The sequence below is a fragment of the Eubalaena glacialis genome, chromosome 6 (assembly GCF_028564815.1).
Source record: "Eubalaena glacialis isolate mEubGla1 chromosome 6, mEubGla1.1.hap2.+ XY, whole genome shotgun sequence".
Lineage (NCBI taxonomy): Eukaryota > Metazoa > Chordata > Mammalia > Artiodactyla > Balaenidae > Eubalaena > Eubalaena glacialis.
This window is the reverse complement of record NC_083721.1, coordinates 133602275-133625960: the sequence shown is the minus strand read 5'-3', so window position 1 is coordinate 133625960 and position 23686 is coordinate 133602275. Positions and strand designations below refer to the sequence as shown.

General features: G+C 43.9%; 1 protein-coding gene across 11 annotated transcripts in view; it reads left to right on the top strand.

Annotated features, from left to right (window-relative positions):
- CEP63 (centrosomal protein 63) overlaps window positions 1-9512 on the top strand; it is an 85853-nt gene extending 76341 nt beyond the window's left edge. For 10 of the 11 annotated variants that reach the window (XM_061194637.1, XM_061194643.1, XM_061194639.1 and 7 more), the window contains one exon: window positions 6325-9512. In XM_061194637.1, coding sequence (XP_061050620.1) covers window positions 6325-6483 — 159 coding nt within the window. In that variant the 3' untranslated portion in view covers window positions 6484-9512. Of the gene's footprint in view, window positions 1-3265; window positions 3472-4252; window positions 4533-6324 lie in introns of all 11 variants that reach the window. The other variant, XM_061194645.1, reaches the window with a different exon arrangement.
- The last annotated feature ends 14174 nt before the right edge of the window (window positions 9513-23686 follow it).

The following is a 23686-nucleotide window of genomic DNA, read 5'->3' as shown; positions in this document are numbered from 1 at the left end:
AAAATGACCCATCTGGTCTGACCCATCTTTTCTTGATGTAGGTCAAATGCCCAGAGATTGTAGAAATTCTTTTTTTCTGTATTTCTAGAGAGTGTGTGCCTCCAAAGATTCGTGGTCACACAATGCCCCTATTTGCTCCTAAGTAGTTTTAGTTCCACACTCATGGATTATGGAGGCTGGGGTGGGAGAACATGCAAAAAACTACATGAATACGTTATTTCAGCTAAAAGAAAATACGGGGGACAATTTTTATAATCTTTTGAGAGGGTGAGACTCTCTTAGCATCACAGAACCATAAAGAATTTTACAACATAAGGAATTTTACAACATAAAAATATAAAATTTCTGGATGACAAAAGACCCCATTAAAAAAGACTAATAGACTAGAGGAAAACAATCTATTAATAGATAAAAGGTTAATATAAAATATTAATATATAAGGATTTCCTGTAAAGATAATAAAAAGCTTGGAATCCAGTAGAAAAATGGGTAAAGGACATAAATAGATAATTCATAGAAGTAATGCAAAAATCCAGTAATGAAGAAAAGCAGTTACACCCCTCTAATAATCAAAACAAAAGAAATAAATATTCTTTTGTTTATTGGCTTGACAGTGACTTTTTAAATCCAGTATAGCCAGCGTTGGCAGGGATATAGAGGAACAGGCCCTTCAGTGCTCTGTGATTGAGAAAGTGAATTGACACAGCTTTCTAGAGGGCAATTTAGCAATATCCATTAAACTGTATGTAAATACATGTAGCCTATAAAGTCCTGAGTCATGTGCTTTTCTGATTTTGATCATCATTGTTTTCCAGAAAGGTCATATCAGTTTGCATTCCCAAAGAACCCATCCTATAGGAGCAAAGGCATAAAAATGGTCATTTCAGTGTTGTTTGCAATATCCAAAATTTTGAAAAAAACTAAATGTTAATCTATAGAGGGATGGTTAATCATGACTTTCTATACTAGGAAATGTTATGCCATCATTTAAGGTGGCAGATGAATGTGCACATCTAATCTTGCTCCCTCCCCAAATCCCTCTAAAACTATAATGAAAGGATTTTTTTTTTTTTTAAAGCACAAACCGACAAGGATGGAAAAAGTGGGAGAGGAGACAACAGCTAAACATTTTGTAAGGCGGAAGATGGAAGGAAGGAAGGAAGGAAGGGGGAGGGAGGGAGGGAAGGAGGGAGGGAGGGAGGAAAATGACTTTATATGCCCTGATTAAACCCAATACTAAGCTAGTGGTGGAGAAAACCAAGAACCAATCTGATTTGCACCACAGAATCTTCAGAAGGCTCAGGATTTGGCAATAGCTGATTGACAGAATCTTATCTTATGCCGTGATTACCTATTCATATTTAAGAGTTGGGAACTCTCAGGGATGCATAAGCCAGACTATGACCAGAGACTCTGTTCAGCTTAATTTCTCCTGAAACCTCTATCTAACAGTGGTGATAATGTCCTTTCTTTACACAGCAAGGTGTGTGCTTGCTATGCACTTTTTATATTACCTTCCACATTCATTTATCTGTAATTGTTGATAATAAAATAATAAATTTGAGAAAAATTTAAAAGATTCCTGCCTGGCAAAAGCAAACATTATCTTCTTTTAAAAAGTATATTTAATGACATCAGACATCAGACTCTGGCTGGTGAGAATCCTGTTAGCAGTTTATTCTTCCTCCGGTTTTGAAGTTACACAGAGTGTAAACGTGGTGTATGTATTAAGAACAATTATTGGAAAGTGCCATTTTGCATTTTACCATGTAGGAAGGTGATATTACTTTTACAAATGAATATTTTAGCTAAATAACTGTTTTAATAAAAGTATCTAATTATCTTAATAGTAAAAGCAATAGCTCTGATAAATTATTTACCACAGTAAAAAAAATTGACAGTAGTTTATAGTTTAACTCCTATGTCCTGCAAATATTTTTTTGAGATTTTAGCATTTTGTAACTTACTGTCACTGCTAGAACAGATAGTTAAACGGTTATATTTTAAGATTTATTTTTTTGTTAGGTAAATTCTGTTTGTCAAACCACTGTTTACCAGCTTATTTTCGGAAAGTTCTTTATAGAAAAGACCAAGCTAAACATCGAATTAAATTCCAAAGAAGATAACCATAATTTTTCAGAATGCTAATGAAAATATTTTGTCATTAGAAGAAAATGGTCCAGACCTCTGTTTTTTTAGGTACTATATTACCAGGAAACACCTAGAATTGAAGAACAATAAATAATCACAGAATTCAGACCAGATCAGAGTAGTCATACCTACCTTATCCTTGAATACTGCCTTATCATGTCCAAATTTATTTCACATACCAGAATAGGTGCCAACATTATGTAAAAGTCTTTAAGACCAGAGAGTTGTTTATTTAAAAGTTGTCCCTGCCAGCCAGAATTCCTTTTCAGAACCTTATGTCCAAATTTCTTTCTTTGAAATAGGTCTCTTGATTTTCTTCCACAGGTATTCTGGGGCTATTCAACCTTCTCTTTCCTGTTTTTTTTTTTAATCAGTAGCTTTTTTTTAAAGTTAAAGCATAGTTGTGTAATTGTATAGTATAGTTACAATATTATATTAAAGTGTACAACATGATTCAGTATTTTTATAGATTATAGCCCATTTAAAGTTATTGTAAAATAATGGCTTTATTCCTTGTGCTGTACAATATATCCTTGTGGCTTATTTATTTATAAATATACATGCATTTGTACCTCTTAAACCCCTACCCCTATCTGGTCCCTCCCCCCTCCCCTCTCCCCATTGGTAAACCACTAGTTTGTTCTGTGTCTGTGAGTCTGTTTCTGTTTGGAATATTCATTTGTTTGTTTTATTTTTTAGATTCCACATCTAAGTGGTAACATACAGTATCTGGATTTCTCTGTCTGACTTATTTCACTGAGCTCAACGTTCTCTTTCTTGAGGAAGAATCCATGGCTGCTCTTTTCTTTCTTTTTCCCTGTTTTTGATTCTCATCTGTAGCTTTCTTCCATCCTAGTTCCAGCCTTCCTCCAGTTCCTTGGATATTCCTTGGCACATCAGGGAAGCCCATTGTGCTCCTCGTTTTCTACCCCTATTTACTGTAAGAAACAGAACGTTGTTTCTCTTTTAGGGGACCAAAACCAAATCTTCACTTTTTCCTGAGTAAAGCCATAGATTAACTAGTCACAGCTGAAAGTAATTTTCCAACAGCAGTATCACAGATTACAAGTTATTCTTGTACAAATTAAGTGACTGTAGTATTCTTTTTTATTAGGCAAAAGAGGTTTCACTAGCAGACCTCCAGGAGAATTATATTGAGGCATTAAATAAATTAGTGTCTGAAAATCAACAACTACAGAAAGATTTGATGGATACCAAAGCTCAGCTGGAGATTTCTACTCAGATTTGCAAAAAAAACCATGACAGGATCTTTAAACCAACACACAGCAGAGTACCTGAGTTCAAGAACACGGAGTTCAAGTAAAATTTCTTCATAGTTTATTTAAAATATGTATCTTTATAATATAATTCTCATTTCTTTGAGAATAATTTCCAATTTACAGAAATTAAACCTTCATCAAAGGACTCTGTTTAATCCCGAAGTATACCGTGCACAAGTAAAACTGTTAGGTTAAGAGGTGCGGGGGTTCTAAGCACTTTCATCGAGGCTTCTGGATGTAGGTGTAAATGGCAGCCTGTTCCACTGAGCCTCCTCATGCCGCCTCCCACCTCTCCAGCCCCACTTGCCCCATAAGAAGTAGAAGTTGGCTTTTTATAAAAAGCTTCTTTTGTATTTTTGGTCAACTAATGATAGACTGTTACCTAAGAAGTCAGCGTTCAGTGAAAAACCACCTGGCTTCAGCTCGTACGGTACGGCTTACACGTTTTCCTACCAGGAGCCTTTGCTGACACCCTCACCCCGACTCCCACCTCTTCCCCACATGAAGATAAGGGCCTTCTCTCTGCACAGTGCTTCCCTCTATCCTAAGCACCAACCACACTGGGTCACCCTGGCAGCTTGCTTATCTTCCTTGCTGTATTGTTAGTGTGTGGCGGGCAGGGGCCTGGCGGTGGGGATCGCGGATTGGGGCCGGAGTGACGGAAAGAACATCTGGTCTGAGAGGGCTGCTCATTTGGTAAATTACAGCCTTCTCCTTAGCCTGGTCCTGTGATTTTAAGTGAACTTCCAACAACAAGGATGTTTTGAAAGAGGAAAGTTGCTACAACGTTTATCTGTTTTATTTTCTAATCCGCTATCCAGGCCAACCAGTGGCCAGCGCAAGCATGACGGGATGAAGGCTGAGCACTACAAAGCAGGTCTTCATTCTACGCAAGGACAAGCGTCGGATAGCGTAGAGCCTGTGTCCAGGGGCCTCAGCCCCCTGAGTCATCAAATCAGCCCTTGCTGCTCCACCAGCTCTCTGCCTTCTAACTTTCTGTGCAAAACTCACTCTCTGCCTTCAGTGCTAGATACAGATGAAACCAATTTTTCTGACACTGTCTCTGAAAGTATAAATGACCAGGAAGACTTTCTATCTTCGGTATGGAGACTTGCTGAGCTTACTAGTTTATTAAGTGTATTTAGTTTGATTTTATTTTTTATTTTAAGGCAGAGCAGTATTCCCCACCCCCGCCCCCCTTACTGGTCTCTCTCTTAAGCAGCCTTTGTTATCCTCAGTTATTTCTGTCTTAAGGTTTTCTTGTGAAGACACTGTCGGCCACGACTACTTTTCAAAATGCATCTTATGAAATATAACATAAGTTATAGGTATTCATTTCTTTTTAGCCTGAATGGGAAATTCCATTCCTGCCTTTTTCAGAGAGGGTCAATTTTGTATTGGGATGATTGGTTCAAGGAATATCTCTGCCTGCCAAGATAGTCCTGGGGCATAGACTGGGGAAGGAGAAAAGGAACGGTTGGAAAGGGAAAGAGGTGGGTAGAGGCGGGGGAAGGAGTCGCACCTGACGTGTCTAGGACATGGACTGGGTGCCACACAGTGGTGGCCCTGGTGACAGAGGCTGCCTTTCCACATGGACTGGCCCCTTGTTCCTGCAGCTGCTCTGAGGACTCCACTCAACCATCTTTTTTTTACCTTCTGTGCTGAAGCACTCGCCTCTGGCCATTCATTCCCATCAACCTCCCGTGGTCCTATACCTGTGAAAGTTCAGTATTTTTGACTTTTTAATGTGCCATCAAGTCCATGGGAAGGTTTTCTTTTAGTTGTCAAAATACATGTAATATATGTAATTCTGAAATCCAGAAAAGTCCTGACAACTAACTTTCTTCCTAAGTTTGTCAGCAAAACTTACTTGGCACTGAAACCTGACCTGGCCTGAACTGAACTGATGTGATAGTATGTATAGACTTTATTGATCCCACTTAGCATTTTACTTCAGAAATATCAATGTGTTTGATTATGGGAGTTACCTCAGACCCCTCATGAGTCTGTATTTGCGAATTCGTCTACTCGCTAAACTGTTTGTAACCCCTGAGCAGTACTCATAAGCACTTCCACAGTCATTCGTGAACATGTGCAGAGGTGCACAAAATTTGAGTCACTGGACTTGCATGTTTCCAGCTGAGGTCAGTCAAGGTGGCACTTTGCCCTCTTGTTTCAGCTCTTGTGCTGAGTTGAGATACCCAGAGGATGGAGCCCCTGGGGGGCAGCACAGTGCAGTGCAAGGAGCTCAGATGCTGGCGTTGAACAGGGTTTGAACCCCAACTCTGGCACCCTTTAGTGGGGTGGCCTCGGGCAGGTCACTAAACACTCTCAACCTTGTTTTCTCTTTTGTAAAATAAAGAAAATAGAATCTGCTGGATGAGTTGTTTTTAGGAGTTAGGATTATAGTCTATGTGAAGTGTGTGTGTGTGTGTGTGTGTGTGTTTCCCATAAGAACAGTGTTTCAGTATTCACTAATTCAGTGTTTGAGATGACTTTCATAGAAAATAACTGCTGCAAATGAGGATTGACTGAATTTGGTACATGTGACCTTTCTAAAATCTAAATTCTGAAACCAGTGGTTTCAGGTAAGGCACTGTGGACTCAAATTTTGGAAGAAGGAAAGTATTGATTTTAACTGATATCTAATTTATTATAGGTAGATTTTCTATGCTTTAAAACGAAAGTAACATTCAGATTTTAAAAGTGTGTTTGAAATAATAGGCATTAAGTATTTCTCTTCTGGGGTATAGAAGGATATACAAATGCTTTCAGAGGAAAGCATTTTTTTAAAAATCACCTTTTAATATTGCTAGTTAGAAAATATCATGAATAATGTGTCTTAGAAATATACTATTCAACTTATATATGTCAAAATGTGTTTCTCTTCTAGTGTCCCTTGCCTCTGTCTCCTCTTGGTTCAATAGCCACAAGATTTTTGGAAGAGGAGGAACTGAGGTCTCATCACATTCTAGAGCGCCTGGATGCCCATATTGAAGAACTCAAAAGAGAGAGTGAAAAGACAGTGAAACAATTCACAGCCCTAAAGTAGCCTCTTAAAAAATCACAAACTTGGAAATAAAAATAAACACCGAAGAGTTACTGTCATCCTGAAGTAGCGGCTCTTTGAAAGGCTGAACATATAGAAACCATAAAAATGAGATGTACCAATAAAGCTGCCATGAGGAGTCTGAGAAACTGATGTTAGCTCTAAGGTGTTTTCACTGCACTGGTTTGTTTGAAGGACTTTTTCCAGCAATAACTTGTAAATAAACCACTTTGCTAGACTTTTTCTCTATCGTAAAGTGATACTTTCTCATGCTGACTTAAATGTGAATAGCTGTAGACTAATTAAAGTAAAGATTTTATGATTCGTGTTGAAAATAAAGTAACTATAGGAACTTCCTCTGAGCGCAGCAGCATTGTATGTAGTGGAAGCATGGATTCCAGACTCAGAGCGATCCAGGTTGGTGTACTGGTTTTGCTTCTCATTAGGCAGCTGGGCTGGTAATGTGTGAGGTTGGGCCGAAGTGTGTAAAGGGGCTTGAAGGACTTTGACAGGAAGGCTTCTCTTGCTCAAAACACAAGTGGAGGAGAGAGGTGGGGGTGGAGCCTGGGGCTGGGTTAGTGTGGGCGCCTGGGGTCACACGGTGGAAATCTTGCTATCTGCGTTTCTGAGGAGAGGTTTAAAGGGGAGACGGAGCTCTCCAGGTGCAGGGGCATTTGAAGCCATGGAGAGCTGAGGAGGAGGAGGGCAAGGAGAGAGAAAGGCACAACTTAGAACTTGGTTGCCCTGAAGGACACCGGCACAAGAGCATCATGCGATTAGATCCAGCAGAGGAGCTGGAATGTGCAACTAGAGACCAGAAGGTGAGGTGTAGGGCTCTTGCCGCCCAAGGATGGGGCTCCTGTGATCTGACCCTCTCGGTGGATCTTCCCCATCAGCATGGAAACATCCTGTTATTTCTTCTTTCTTTAAAGCAAAACAAAACCTCGGTTCCATATCCTCCCTATCTACTGCTCCTTACATTTGCTCCCCTTCACGCAGACATCTCTGGTGAGAATTGTCTGCAGTGACTGTTCCCATTGTCTTCTTAGCCCTCTCCATCCCCACTTCCCTCCCTGCCATGAAACTGCTCTCCTGCTCTAGAGGTCTCCAGTGACCTCCTTAGTCCTGAGCATCATTTCACACACTTGGCCTGTCCCTCTTCCTCTCCTGGCTTCTCTGACCTGACACTCCGGCCCACTGGCCACTCCATCTCGTTCTACTCTTGTGGCTTTTCCTCTTCTAAAGGGCCCCCTAGGACTTCGATGTGGGTTTTCTCACTCAACATGCTCTTCCCTAGACTGTTCCATTCAACTTCAAGCCTTTAGTACCATCTGTAGGCCAGTGACCCCTGCATTCAGAGCTGATCTTGACCTCTCCCCAGAGCTGCTGCCTTACATATTGAACTGCTTATGGAATATCTTCACTTGAATGTCTGATAAGCATCTTAGGTTGAACATTTCCAAGAGAGGACTCTTGATTCTCCCTCTTGCTTAGATTCCGTGTCAGGACAGCATCATGTGTGCCGATTGCTAGGAGTTATCCTTAATTCCTTCCTACCCACACATCTGTATCCAAGCCATCGGGAAGTCCTGTCTATGCTGCCGCCTATCTCAGGTCCAACCATTTCTCTCCTTCTCCACGGCTGCCAACCAGTCACTCACCTAGATTCTGGCAGTAGCCTCCTAATTGGTATGATGACTCCTACTCCTGACCCCACTAATTCATTCTCCACAGTGCCTCCGGAGATATCCTTTAGAAATGTAAATTAAACACAGTCAAGCCTTCAAAGGCTCCTTACTGCTCTCAGTTTAAATCTGAATTGCTTGTCATCGCCTACAAGGAACTCAGTACCCCATGCCCGCTTCCGTCACCCATGGCATCATCATCCTTCCCTCGTGCTCCAGCCACGCTGGCCTCCTTTCTGCCTCTCGAGTGCTGCCAGCTGTAACCTGTGAGGGTTGCTGTGCTTGCCATTTACCTGGAGTCCCTTTCTCTCACCGCGCCTGCCATAGGCGCTTTCTCCAAAGCCTCCCTGACTGCTGTCTCCAAAACCCGCTTCTCCCAGCCTCTCTCGCTCTCTGCCCTGAGTTATTTCCTTCATAGTACTCGCCACTCTGCAGTCATTTTGTTACTTGACTTACGTTTTTATTGTCTATTCTGCCTTTAGAATTAAGCTCCTTGAGGGGAAGGACTTGGCAGTCTGGTGGGGCCCTCATCTCTCGACACAAGCCCAGCACTTGGAGGTGCTCAGTTCAAAGAGCAGTGAATAAATGTCCTTCCTCAGACGCAACACATTTTCCCTTTGTGCCTTTGTACACGCCGTCCCTTCAGCCAGCCGCTCTTCCCACACGCTCCCCCCCCTCCATGCCCTTAGCACCTCGACTGGCAAGGCTTTCGTACATCCCAGGGGGAGTTCCTCCTCATTTCTCACAGCGCCCTGTGTGTGCGTCTCTCAAAGCGCTGAGCACCCTGTGCTTCCTCTTCTATTTCTGTCTCTCCCACTGAACCGAAAACTCCTCAAAAGCAGGGGCCCTCCTCAGTCAGCAGGCTGCCTAACACATAATAGATACTAAGCAAATAAGAGGTGGATGAAAATCACCACCATTCTAGCTTTCATTGTACTGACCTCTAAAACGGGGATAATACTTCATGGGGTTGAGAGGATTTACTGAAAAGATATTCTGAGAGCGCTTTGCAGACTCTGAAAATACTGTACCAGTGTGGACTGGTATGAGGAGATTCTGAGTTTCAGACTGTCCCAAGCTTCCACTTGGAATATGTAGGGTACAACCCCTGCTTCTGGAATGCTCCTAGTACTTGTTGACTAGGAAGAACAATGGCAGACTCTGTAGTCACTGGAAACACTTAAGGAATCATGAGGTGCTATGTATTTCCTTAAATTTATACTGTGTTGTTTAAAGTTGAAGTAGTTAATGATTGTCTGAATTTGTCAGAACATTTGACTGTAATTTCATCTCTCAACTTCATTCTTCAAAAAGATATGCCAAATATTAAAATGTGTCAAAATTAAATTTGAGTTAGTTTCTTCATATACAATACATTTTACAAAACCTCTTGGTGATCAGGGTGCCCAAATTAGCTGAAAAGATAAGAGTGCTGTTGTCTACTTTTGGGTTTTCAGATGATGTTTTGTTGGGTGAGTTATTCTTCTTGGCCTGGATTCTAGTGAAGTTGTGTTTGGATTTCTACACAGATTTTAGCTGAAGAAGACAAAGATGAGTTCCCACTATGGGATGGACACGACCTTTCCATGGAGCCTCATTTGATTTCAACAAGTCTAGGAGGCAGTGAGTGTCATTGTCCCATGTGACAGGGAGGATTTAAGTGGCTTGCCCAGGGTCCCAAAGCCCCAGCTCTTTCTAGCAGCGCCTGGGGATAGAGAGTGTGGACTCTGCAGGCACACAACCCTCTTCCTAATCCTAGCTCTGCCACTTATTAGCCCTGTGACCTTGAGCAAAATAATTAACCTCTCCATGACTTCATTTTCTCATCTGTAATGTGGGGGAAACAAAAATTGTACTTACCTCACAGGATTTGTGAAGATAAGTATTTGTAAAGCACTTAGAACAGTGCCTGGCCTAGTAAACATGAAAGTATCTTGTTGAATAGAAACAATACAATGCTATGTGTTTCTATTATGTCTGCTTAGCTGCAAAAAATTCTACCTTCCCTTTCATACACAGATATGTAACACCTGGTAAACTATAGGTGATGGTTGTCTGTTTGCAAAATATCCTTGAGTCCAGAACCTAAAACATTACACGTGAGAAAAATAACTACAAGATAAGCTCTACCTGTCACTGAGAACGTACATTAAGCAAACAGCTGTCATGCATGGCGTTTCATGAAGTGCACAACATGAGGTGCAGAATGGCAAGGTTAGAAAAAGAAATGTGTTGACTTGTTCTAGAAACAGCTTGAACTAGTATACAAAAATGCTTTAAAAAGGAACTAACAGTGGGGTTGGGCCAAAGGACAGGTGAGGGCTATAAATGCTGGTCACAAACAAACAGCTAGTCCAGCCCAGCTGCCAGAGGCAGGCAGCAATGCTGCTCTGAGCTTCTTAAGGGCCAGAGTAGAGAAGAAAACATTATTACTTATTTATTTATTACTTACTTAAGTACATAATTAAATTATTGTTTATTAATTAAGTATTACAAAATCAAAACACCATGGGTTCAGGAGAAGCGCTCTCTTCCTCAGTGTGTGTGTGAGCCGTGGGAGCGGGACATAGCATTTTTGTAACCGACTAATAAGAGGATCGGTACAGCTTCCCTACAGGGGGCTTCCGTGTGGACTGCTGGCATGAGGCTGAAGTGCAGTTCAGAGGAACCGGTTCTCAGAAGTCCCCAACATGACGGTGAGAAGCTCTCATGGCCTGGCTTGATCAAAGGGGAACAGTTAGAGGAATGATGGACTGCGGTCATCTATAAAAGCAATCTTCTATAAAAGCTATTTCTCCACAGTGCGGTTTTGGTAACTTTAACAACACGGTTCACTCTTTCTCTCTGTGGGAGCTTAGAATTTGGGAAACTCATGTTGCCCATTAAGGCCACGTTCAAATGATTTGACAATCCAATCAGAAGTAGGTTTACACTCCTCTTATGAAAAGAAGGAACCTAGTCAAGGCAAAACTTGAATGGTGGAAAGTCCAGGAATTCCCTGATATTAAATGCAGGGAGAAGATCCATAGTTCTCACCTGACTCTCAAAGATATCTGTGAGCCAAAAAGAGATTAAGAACCACAACTTTAGGGGCCGGAATTCTCCCAGAATGGTGTTCCGTTTCCTGGGGAGAGATACAAAATTGGAGGAGCCCAACAAATTCCTATTGGGGCTGAGTTTTAAAGTGCAGTTGAATAGTCATGAAAAATTCAAGCTTTTCAATAATAAAAAGACAAATAACCCAATTTAAAAGAGGGGAAAAGATCTGAATGAACATTTCTCTAAAGAAGTTATACAAATGGCTAATAAGCACATGAAAATATGCTCTACATCATTAGTCGTCAGGGAAATGCAACTCAAAACCCTTCACACCCACTTGTAATAAAAAAAGATGGAAAATAACAAATGTTGATAAGGATGTGGAGAAATTGGAATACTCATACATTGCCGATGGGAATGTAAAATGGTTGTTACTTTGGAAAACAATTTGGCAGTTCCTCAAAAAGTTAAATTTAGATTTACCATATTACCCAGCAATACCAAGCCTAGGTATATACCCAAGATCAGTGAAAACATATGTCCAAAGGGTTGCACACGAATGTTCATAGAGACATTATTCATACTAGCCCCCAAATGGAAAAAACATAGATGTCTTAGATGGTGAATGGATAAACAAAACATGGTATATCTATACAATGGAATATTGTTTGGGAATAGAAAGGAATGAAGTACTGATGCTACAATACGGATGAAACCTGAAAGCATTACGCTAAGTGAAAGAAGCCAGTCACAAAAGAACACATATGTGTGATTCCATTTATTTGAAAAGTCCATGATATGCAAATCTGTAGAGACAGAAAGCAGTTGCTGGTTGCCTTGGGCTGGGGGGTATGGCAGGATTGGGGGTGAAGACTAAAGGGTAAGGGTTACTTTGGGGGTTATGAAAATGTTCAAAAATTTGATTGTGGTGATGGCTGAACAACTCTGAATATAGCACAACTCTGAATATAGCACAACTGAAAACCATTGAACTGTACACTTTAAATGGATGACTTATATGGCATGTGAATTATATCTTAATGAAGCTCTTTCCGAAAAAAGCCTCTGATGCACAGCAACACCTAAAAAAAGTCAAGTTTATATTCAGAAAACATTACAGCACATACAGCACATGCTATTCTAAAATTTCATATTTTCCGCTTTCACACTCGGGAGTAACAGTGGCACCCCTCTTTAGAGGGTGGTGATCAAGCTCTGTCTGAATAACTGCTTGTGCGGGGGCAAGACTACACACTGAGACACCGTGGGTAAGGGCTTTGCCGGGGTCCGGGCCCCCGACGGCTCCTGCTCTCCCCGCAGCGGAGCGCAGCCTTGCGCTGCCGCTAGTGGGGCAGCTTCCAGGATGACTGAGGGCCCTGGCAGCAACGTCCGCGGTAATCAACCAGGCAGAGTTTCTTGGCCAAGTATATCGTCTGGAGGGGCTACAGGAATGCTCGGCGATCTCTCAGTGGTTAGAGGAGGGCTGTTTACAGAACGTTTTAGATGGAGTTCCAGACCACTGCTGGGAAGTGTGGGAATACAAGACTGTGCCCTGAGACTGCTTGGCCAGTCCCCAGTGTCTTTACAAGCGTGACAGCAAAACAGAGGAAGAAAAGCCAGGTACACGCCATACACCCACTCATTTCTTCAGCTAGGGGAAGAAGATCAGCTAAGACACTGGTCGACACCCCTTTGCCCGGTGCTGTTATGGACCCGCCACGAGCTCCGGGAGCTGTCCTGAGGCCCGAAGCACTGGCCTGGGGAAGCGGCATGGGCCTCTCGCTGGGCCATCTCTTGGATGTGTCTTGCCCCTGATGTGTAATATGGACTAAAACAACTCACCAGTCTGAATCTTTCTGCAATCTAGGACGTGCATTTCAGATCCTCAGCCTAAAATTAAATGCCACAATCAAGGCGACAAGCGTTTTCTACCAGTTAGACCCTTCAGCCTTGGCTGAGCACAGCCCTTGCTCCCAGCAGGAGCATGTGCTACAATGTGCAGGTCCCCGTGTAACCCGACAGAGTGGTGGCTGAGGCAGGAGCCCTGTGGCTTCCCTAGTGATTCTCCTCTGGGCTGATGGGCGCCTCAGCCCAGCGTGGAACGCTGGCAGCAGCCTGTTCATATTAATAAGAGTTGGACCGTGAGCAAAGGATGGGGAAGGTTCTAGATGGGTGATGTGTCCAACCTGCTACCTCCTGCATGAGCTACCGCTTGTGGACTAAGAAGGCATCCCCTGATCTCTTTAATTTGCTTCAAAAGTTTTAACACTAACACATGGTTTAACAACACCACTCAATTCCAGTATATTCCCAGGTTAAGTCATTCCTTAAATCCACATTTCTCAAACTGTGTTCCAGAGACCTGAAATTTTTCAAAATGTTAATAAGAGCTCCTTAGAAATGTACCAAAGCAGAATGGGAAAGGCTGCATGTCATCCCCCCAGAGCGGGGATGGAATTGGGAGAGCTGCCTCTCTTCCTCCCACTGGCCACGACCCCTGCATCCCTCTCCCTGATGGCCTCCCCTGTGCTTTCCAAATCACTGGGAGCTGGGGACCTTAGGCACTTAGAGGTTCTTAACATTCTGTGTGTCAGGGACTTCTTTGGCAGAGTGATGAAGCCTATGAACCCCTCAGAATAGTGACTAAGTCCACAAAATGAAATATATAATGTTAAAAAGAAAACCAATTACAATGACATTCATTTATCAAAACCTAAGAAAAAACAAATTTGTGATTAAAGTATGACATGCACCTCTTTATTAACTCATTAAATAACGAGACCCGGTGACAGGTCTATTGCCCACTATGTTTTGAAGCAATGATGCATGAAGATACTATTTTGAGGTGTCTGCAACAACTGTAGTGAGAGGTGAAAATACCTGTGATTTCTCTTGGAATAAAGCCCCAGGTACTGCTAGCACTGCTGTAGTTTATGGCCAATATTCCTAATAGAATGGAAACTAAATTTCAGTTAGAGCTTATTGAGAATAAGGATGTCGAGTTTTCCCACTCAAGTTCATGGAGCCTTAAATTCTCTCCTTTGACCCCTTGGTAGGGGGTCCATGGACTCCAGGTTAAGAATTTAGAGGCTTAGAGCTTATTTATGCTTCACCTTGTCCCTGGTCAGTCTGGTTCTCTGTGAACATTCACTTGTGTAGTGGGGGCAGTATTTGTGCTTAGTGTCACCTGTGATTCTAAGAACTCAGTCTTTAAACAGATGAGATCACAAACCAATTTATGCAAGGGGAACCTTATTTTTTATTATTCGTGGGGTGACTTTGGGCATCTTGGAGAACTAGTGTCATGCACTCGACAGCTCAGAGCATTCCCCTGAGTTACAGGGGACCCTGGGCTCTGGATGCTCTCAGCATTTAGGGCAGCCAGGTCAAGCCTGGGATGGTCAGAGCTCCTGGCCTGGGGCTCCTCGGAGGAAAGCTAGGTTTGGCCAAGCATCCCACAGTTCCTGTAGGTGACAAACCCAGTGGGTGACAAGTGGCATCTTGGGCTTGCTGCACGTGATCAGGGAGAAGCTGGACCACTCGGACGTCTCCTCCAACGGAGCTGCAGAGGGTGCCGCTGTCCACTGTGGACAAGGAGCCCATGAAACACGGGGGTAGCTGGGGCTCTGTGCACCCAAGCAGAATTCTGTAGCCCAAGGGCAGCCACCCGGGGACTGCGGGGCAAGGGACAGGAGGTGGGCACCCAAGCAGAATACTGTAGACCAAGGGCAGCCACCCGGGGACTGTGGGGCAAGGGACAGGAGGTGGGCACCCAAGCAGAATTCTGTAGCCCAAGGGCAGCCACCCAGGGACTGCGGGGCAAGGGACAGGAGGTGGGCACCCAAGCAGAATTCTGTAGCCCAAGGGCAGCCACCCGGGGACTGCGGGGCAAGGGACAGGAGGTGGGCACCCAAGCAGAATTCTGTAGCCCAAGGGCAGCCACCCGGGGACTGCGGGGCAAGGGACAGGAGGTGGGCACCCAAGCAGAATTCTGTAGCCCAAGGGCAGCCACCCGGGGACTGCAGGGCAAGGGACAGGAGGAGGGTAGTTGGTGCAGGTGAGACAGGCTGGGACCTGGGAGCCTTTGCTGCAGTGCTTGCACCTGGACACACCTATCCTCGAGCAACGGAGTACAAAGAACGGTAAGGGACTAAAAATAACTGCATGCATGTGCAGTCAGGGCAAATTATGAACAACAAAATACAAAAAGACCAAAAACCCACACAGCACCACCAAGGGGGTGGGCAGACTACCTAAGCCTCCCCTCTGGCCCAACCCTTGGACCAAACCCTACGCTCACCCCATATAATTAACCTGCTCGCTGCACCCCCGCCCCTTGGGGATCGAGGAAGGGAAACTGTTACTTGTTCTCACTCCCTCCTGCTGCAGCAGGGGCCCCAATAAAGCCTTGCCTGAATTTCTTGTCTGGCCTCTGATCAATTTCTATTGATCAAGGAGGCCAGGAACCCTGGTTGGTAACACAGGGAGGCCAGTTGGAGTTCCTGTGGGTACAACTCTAGATGGCGGTCCTGAATCTCTGTCTTCACAAAACAATCCAGTAGTCTCTGAATCTCAGGACATGCATTTTGGACCCTTGGCCTAAAATTAAATCCTACAAACATAGCAAATGTTTTATCCAGCAATGGTCAAATAATCATAGTTCTCTGTTGTGTACCCTGCTGCCTCTCACCCCAAGCCAGCTACAAGATGACTACTCCAATGAGAAACAGAAGTTCCCTAAACTAGCGTTTCTCATAATTTAACAGTTGATTTAAAAATGCTTCATTGGATTCAAAATCTCTCCATAAATTACTAGAAACTTCAACAATAAATTTGTCAGTTAAAGAAGAGGAATTGCAATGGGTCTTTAAATACATTTTGTAGTGCGGTAGTTTTCAAATTAATGTTGTAAAGAAAATTATCACTACTTTGTAAAGTTTCTCATCAAGGTGTACTAGAAGGAATTTAAAGACACTGTTAGCTAAAAATATCTTAATTAGGAATTGTTTGTAACAATTTCCAGCATAAATCCTGATATAAAAAGTTAAGGTCATTAATCATACTTAAAAGCTTTTGCACAGCAAAGGAAACCATCAACCAAATAAATGAAAAGACAACCTACAGAAAGGGAGAAAATACTTGCAAATGATATGACCAACAGGGGGTTAACTTCCAAAATATACAAATAGCTCATACAACTCAATACCAAAAAAAAAAACAAACAACCCAGTCAAAAAATGGTCAGAAGACCTAAACAGACATTTCTCCAAAGACATACAGATGGCCAACAGGCACATGAAAAGATACTCAACATTGCTAATTATTAGAGAAATGCAAATCAAAACCACAATGAGGTATCACCTCACATTGGTCAGAATGGCCATCATCAAAAAGAATACAAATAAATGCTGGAGAGGGTGTGGAGAAAAGGGATCCCTCATACACTGTTGTTGGGAATGTAAATTGGTGCATCCACTGTGGAGAACAGTGTGGAGGTTCCTTAAAAAACTAAAAATAGAGCTACCATATGATCCAGCAATCCTACTCCTGGGCATATATCTGGAAAAGACAAAAACTCTAATTCCAAAAGATACATGCACTCCAATGTTCATTGTCAGCACTATTTACAATAGCCAAGACATGGAAGCAACCTAAGTGTCCATCAACAAATGAATGGATAAAGAAGATGTGGTACATATATACAGTGGAATACTACTCAGCCATAAAAAAGAATGAAATAATGCCATTTGCAGTAACATGGATGGACCTAGAGATTATCCTAGTAAGTCAGACAGGGAAAGACAAATATCATATGATATCACTTATATGTGAAATCTAAAAAATAATACAAATGAATTTATTTACAAAACAGAAACAGACTCACAGACATAGAAAACAAACTTATGGTTACCAAAAGGGAAAGGGGACAGGAGAGGGATAAATTAGGAGTATGGGATTAACAGAAACAAACTACTACATATAAAATAGATAAGAAACAAGAATTTATTGTGTAACACAGGGAACAATATTCAATATTTTGTATTAACCTATAATGAAAAAAATCTGAAAAAATATATATGTAACTGAATCATTTTGCTGTACACCTGAAACTAACACAATATCGTAAATCAACTATATTGCAATAAAAAAAGTTAAGGTCATGAAAGAAAGCTCAGGGTTTTCATTAAAAATTTTGAAAAGATCATATTGGAAGTTTTATATAAATTCAATGTCTTTCCTAATACTTGCATTTTATTTTTATCATCAAAATTACATATTGCAGAGAAAATGTAATGAATTTTGTCTCATATAGACACCCTTAAATCCTCTCCAGTTTACCCCAGAGGGTTGTGCAAATATTATTGTCTATGCTTTTCATGGGAAGTCTTCCCTTAAATGAGAAGGGGGCCTCGGTGGCGAGGGAGGGTTTGGCATGGGTGCATTGTAGACTACCCTTCCTCCTCTTCTTTTTTGCCTGAGCTAAAATATTTCTGCAGTTAAAATGTGTTGTGATTAATAGTTAAACCTATGTGGGCTACTCAGATGACAGTTCATCCATTTATTAATTCATTCATCAAATATTTAATCAAGCAAACTCCTCATCTTAGAAGCCTGAGCTCCTATGATTCCCTGAAGATGCTGGGGACACAGACCCCAGCTCTGTTCTTGCTCCCAGAACCTCTGACAAGTGTGCGTGATGGGTCTAGTAACACACCTGCGCCCTTAGCAATTTGCATCACCAATGCATAAAGAAGGCCCCAGTGCCCAGGGGGATGGGCCGAGTGAAATGAGTCTGAGAGCAGAGAGGGAAACCTCAAAGCCGGGTCTCCACTTACCAGCTGTACGCCCTTGGGCAGTTTCTTCATATGCGGAATGTGGACTCTGATACTCGCTCAGTGAGGTTGTCGTGAGGCCAGGTGAGATGCTGAATAGGGAAGAGAATCAAAAAGCTGTTGATGGGGCCTCACAGGTAATATCCGTCACTGAAGGGGGCAGCTGTAGGAAAGCATCCACTCAGGGGCGGGCAGCTGAGCCTGGCTTCAGGGTCTGGGAGATGGTCAGAGGGAGAGGGGTAGGAGGACCTGGGCAGCCAGCCTGTCCAAAGGGGGCGCTGCAACTCCGTTCCCTGTGGAGCTGTTCACAGGCTTCTCGGGGAAAATTTGCCAGTCAGATTTTAAGGTAATTTTCCTGATTTTTAAATGGTGGCACCGATTAACACTGTGAAGTCTGAACAGTAAGGTTTGTAACCTCTACCCACACCAGTGTGGAGGTGATAAGGATGACCTGGGGCCAGGGTGCATCACCACAGCCAAGGCCTCCCCCCCACCCCCCCCAGTCAAGCCAATGTTTACAGAGCGAAACTGAGGTTTCAGTCCTGCATTAATGGCTCGCACAAGGCAGCTTTTGCTCAAACAGTGACCAGCGGCTAAGAGGCCATCTTTCCAGAAAGCAGCCCATTGCCTTCTTTTTAAAATGGGCTTTTAACACTCTTGTTGAGCTTTAAAAATGTCAAGCGAAGCTTTCACAGACAATGTCGATTTCCTCCCAAGATCAGGTTCTCTCCACCGCGTTTCTCCTGGGAGGTGGGGAAGGGGATCTGAGGCTGATGAAACAGACACGAAAGGGTTCATGGTGCCCACGCTCATCCCAGTCCTGAGGGCAAGGTGATCACAAAAGATGGGGAGCAGCCTCCAGATGCCTACGGTATCTTGGCTACATTTAATTTTTTGTCATATAATGAAATGATCAATGTTAACTTTCAGCTCCCCTTGGTGTTCACATACACACTAATACATATACAGACCGGCAGAGTGCTCACCAGACAATTTGTCATCCTGCAGTCATTTCTTTTACATAAACTTTCCTCGTCCTCCCTCATCACCACTCTTTGTCCATATGGGAGCTGCCAGGGGCCCCTCACTCCTAACATCTGTTCTCCGTTAATCATGTGGCCCAATTCCTCTTGGCCATTCTCGGTGTGGCTGCCCCTCTGCCCTCATGGCACAATCCTCCCCACCGTCCTCCCTGCCACCCTGGAGGGGGCGTCCTTGCCCGGTCCCCGCACAGCTGGGGTGGAATTATGTCTGATTCCTTGTGTCACGGAGGCATTCAGCCGTCCCCCCAGTGGAAACAGAGCAATCTCAGCACAAGCCTAGGGCGGCAGTTCCCCCGGGAAGAAGGGCACTCCTCCGATCGATCGGTTGCCCTGATTGCTTTTTGGAGGTGAACGCCAGGAGCACGCCCAGCCAGGTGGCAATCTTTGTGTCCTTTAAATCCACATTTCCCACAGGGGCAAAGGTGCTCATCGCCCAGCATATAGTTTTCAGTTAGTTGGGAGAAAGAAGATGACTCAACAATCTTCTGGGTCAACAGCCATGTAAATAAATCCAGTGATTTATAATTTCGTTCTTGAAAGGACAAACTGATGTTCACTTCAAACATGTACTGATTGCTTATTCTAAATGCAAGGTACCGTTCCATCATGAGATGGAATAACACACAAGTTCGGGGTGCTTCCTCCTTCCTGCAGCACTATGTCTGCGTGCGTGCGTGCGTTTGCTCCACGCGGGTGGGTTGGGTGGTGAACTCCTGGAGCCCAGAGGTGGTCAGGATGCCTCCAGAGCAACATCCTCGGGTCTATGGTGGGAGGTGACTGGTTGTCCGCCAGTGGGCAAAGTTTGCTGGGAAGCCAGCGCTCACCCACTGGTCTGAATAATCTCCTGTATCATTTGGTCTTGGCTTGAGTTTGGCTGCCTTTTGGTCAGAATTGGCAAATGCGTGGTGCACCTCACCCTTCAGTCCAGTGTCTATGGATCACTAGGTAATCACAATACTCTTTCCTACTGAGCCCGATGTGACCTCAGAATCCTTTTTAACCCAGTGCTCCAGGCAGCAATGACCAAACATGTGGAGAGCCGGTTTAAGTCCAGGTTTCCTTCTCATTCTCAAACCCTGTGACTCAGCTTTGCCACTGGCTACACAAGGACCTTGAGGCTCTTTGTCTCTTTTATGTCTCATCCTGCAGGCGCTCTCTTTGGAGGATCGGCCTTGGGGACAATGCTGCTCAAAGAACCAGGAGCTCTGAGTGTTCACTGGACCATTGCTTTCCGAGACATCAACCCTCCTGAAGATAGTCCTGAAAATACTCAGGCTTTGTCAGTAAAAACTGTTTATGCTTTTTGATTTTAAATAACAAAAGATGTGCCATTTTTGCAGCTCTTTCCTAAGGTAACAGATTTTCCTGGGGTTTTAGAAGCTTTCCTGTAGGAAGATTTATTCGCTGGGCTTGTTTGTGTGGGACCGGCAGGTGCCTCCAAGGGTATTTGTGTTCCTGAATGGAAGCACCAAGCTTAGGTTATAGAACCTCCTTCAGACTGGGCCCTGGGGGAGAAGCTGGGGCAGGAAACATCATTAGATGAAGGAAAGGCAACTCCATAAGACTATTCATGGCCAGAGGGTCCCTGACCATCCTCTGCCATCACCCTTACCAGCAGGGTGACCACCTGCAGCCACCACCACTGCACCTGTCAGAGGTCTCCCCTGGCTGTGGTGCTAAGAGCTATCCTCCACACTGTCCCCTAGAGACGTCCTCAGCACCTTGCCTCTTCAGAGTCCAGGAAAAGGAGGAGACTCTGGGATTTTACCTGCCTCCCTATTAAAACCAGGTTTTGTTTGAAGACCTACATTTTCCACCAACACCTGACCAAATTATGCCTTCTCCAGAGGTGGCGAACTTCTGGAAGGTTTTCATGGACACCTTGTCTTAACCAACACACTAGCCCTGGTGCTCAAGTAAGAGGAAGCATGGAGAGTCACAGGGCAGGTGGAGGTTCATGTCATCAGAGGAAGCAAGCACACAGTGTCACTGGGAGATGAGGAGGGCCTGAATTATGGCAAAGGCCGCTCAAAAGAGTGCGCACGGCGTTGGACTGTTCCCAATATGGAACACGGCAGAATGGACCAGATTTCCTCACTGAAGGGGATGCTGGGGTTACTAGTGGCCACGATGAGTTTGACTTAGGGGATGGGGATGCATTTGTTGGGGGCCCAGGAGGAGGTGGAGGTAATCTGGGGGAGAGAAGTGACTTTGGTTCAGTATCTTTTGACTCAGGGATGCGGGTGGGACATCCAAGAGACGGCGTCCCAGTTTCCGCCTGACTTTTAGTTTTCTTTAGTTCTGCTCACAAAATCAGAGAGCCCCTGAACATCCTGTCAGGGGCTGTTGCTTCCCCTTTGGTCCCTCTGCTGGGTTTTCTCCAGCCCCTTGCCCTCAGGCAAGAGAGGAGCCAGCATCGCAGTCTGCTGGGGGCTGCAGGGCAGGCTCTTAACCCAGCAGGGCCCTTCAGATGTTCCGTCACTGACAATCCCAGGCCTACCGCCTGCCAGCATCTGTTCATGGAGACACAGCATCACAAACTCTCTGGACTGGAAGGGATTTTAGAGGTCATCCACTGCAGCCTCGGGGCTGGCATTTTCAAACTGGTCTAAGAATTTGAGAGTCCCCCCTTCTATTATGCGGAAACTGTGTCTTCTGACTTTCCCTTACCATGCTGTTAAAAATATGGGTCACTGTGGGCCTCCTTCGTAAGGAGAAGCGTGCTGGGGCTTGTGTTTGTGGGTCTAGCAGTGAGGGGCGTGACAAGGCCAGATTTGGGAACACGAATTCTTTTTGTCCTTCACACGACAGCTATGAGAATGGTCTCCATGGTTACAGCAGCTTCTTAGAGGTGTCTAGATTTTCATTTTCTATATTTCCCTAAATGTCTAATTTATGAATAATCTGTTTAGGTAACCTGCTGGAAAGTTTCTGCAAGTATATGTATATCAAGGAATATATATTTATATATATTCACAACAACAACAAAAAGTAGGCTGATAGGCATTTTTGGAACAGTTTTTTTTTCTCCCACTAAAAACAGAAATTAGGATCGAATTAAGAAATTTCAAGTTAAACAAGATTCAATGAAACGAACACTGCCTTCATGTTCTTCAAAGGCACATGAGCCGGAGAGGGGCTGGAGCTAACCTAATTATGTTTCCTTTAATGTGAAATAGCTATTTGCCTGACATTCTATTTGTATCTCACCATCACATTCAAATAGCTGGGACATTGATTTTTTTCCCTAGCATTCCCTTTGAACATGAAAGTGTTTTTTCCTGTTCTTTCCCCTCCTTGTGAGAACAGTGATAAGAATGGATCGATAATTACATTGTTGGATAAAAATGAATATAAATTTTATTGAAAAACAACACGAGCAACAATGTGGGGAAAGCATACTCAACAGCCAGCGGCCCACACAACTCAATGCACACGTTATGAAAACTAATCACCTCTTCAGAGCTCCAACTACTCATCCAAATGAAAAGAAATGATCGACCTCAGATAAACTGACGGGGGACACAGATGCAGACAACCTCTGAAGGTCCCCTGTTTGCTGTGGGTGATGGAGCGTATTTCAAGAATTAAACTGGTTTGGAAAGAACCTAGTCCTTCCAGTTAGCATGGCATCAAAGACCCCAGACCACTGGGAAAACTTTTCTATTTTTCCCGTCCTTTACGAAGAGGATTTCACAAACTTTCTTGGCAACTTGTCCCTCCTGCTTAACAACAGGAAATACTTTGTTATGTCTAGCCTAAATCTTTCATGCTTCAGTTAATCTATTTATTTCCTTTTAATCTCAGCAGGCTGTGAGGGGTTCGCCCTGGTGGGACAATGTAACATATGGGGAACACACAATGATCACAATCAGATTGAAAACGGAGTCCAGCTGTGCTGGTGGCGCTTCCGAAACAAGCTGAAAAGAAGTTAATTGCAGTTGTGTTTGTAGCCCATTTGCCCCATCCTACTCCCCCCACCCTCCACGACCCTCCATGCCCTTCTGGGGACTTGCAGCAAAAGCTCTCTGAGTTCGATCAGTTCCAATCCTTCACTGGCGCAGGAATGAGTGTGGTCAAACTGTTCCATCCACTCCTACGGGATTTCCGGGCAAAATACTCCCCAATCCTATTACATTCACATCTTCTCACCATGCCAGGCAGGCCCCAGTCTCGCCTCACAACTTGTGCGTGGCAACGACGTGCTCCATGTATACACGAGGAAGCGCTGAGAAGCCACGAGAAAGCACTCAGTGAATTTAACATGAACATCTCAGCTGCATTTTTCAAATTCTGTGTAAAAACCCCGCAGCTCCGCACATCGGGCACCAGGGGGCGCCCGTGCCATTCCGCTGGCCGCTGGAACGCCTCGACCGGGAAACAAAGATAGGGATTTGAATAAAAGACTTCGAAATGCAACCCCGAATTCTACCCTGAGCAGCACGCGTGTAAAAATTCATGAAGATTGGATTTCATTTCATGTATTTTTACTTTAGTGGGAAGAAATGCACGTGTCGTCTGACTGTGCCTACAGCTGTCTTTACAAGGGGCGGGGGCGCCTGGTTAAATGAGCAGGGAGGGCTGCTGACGCTCCCCAGCGCTTTGA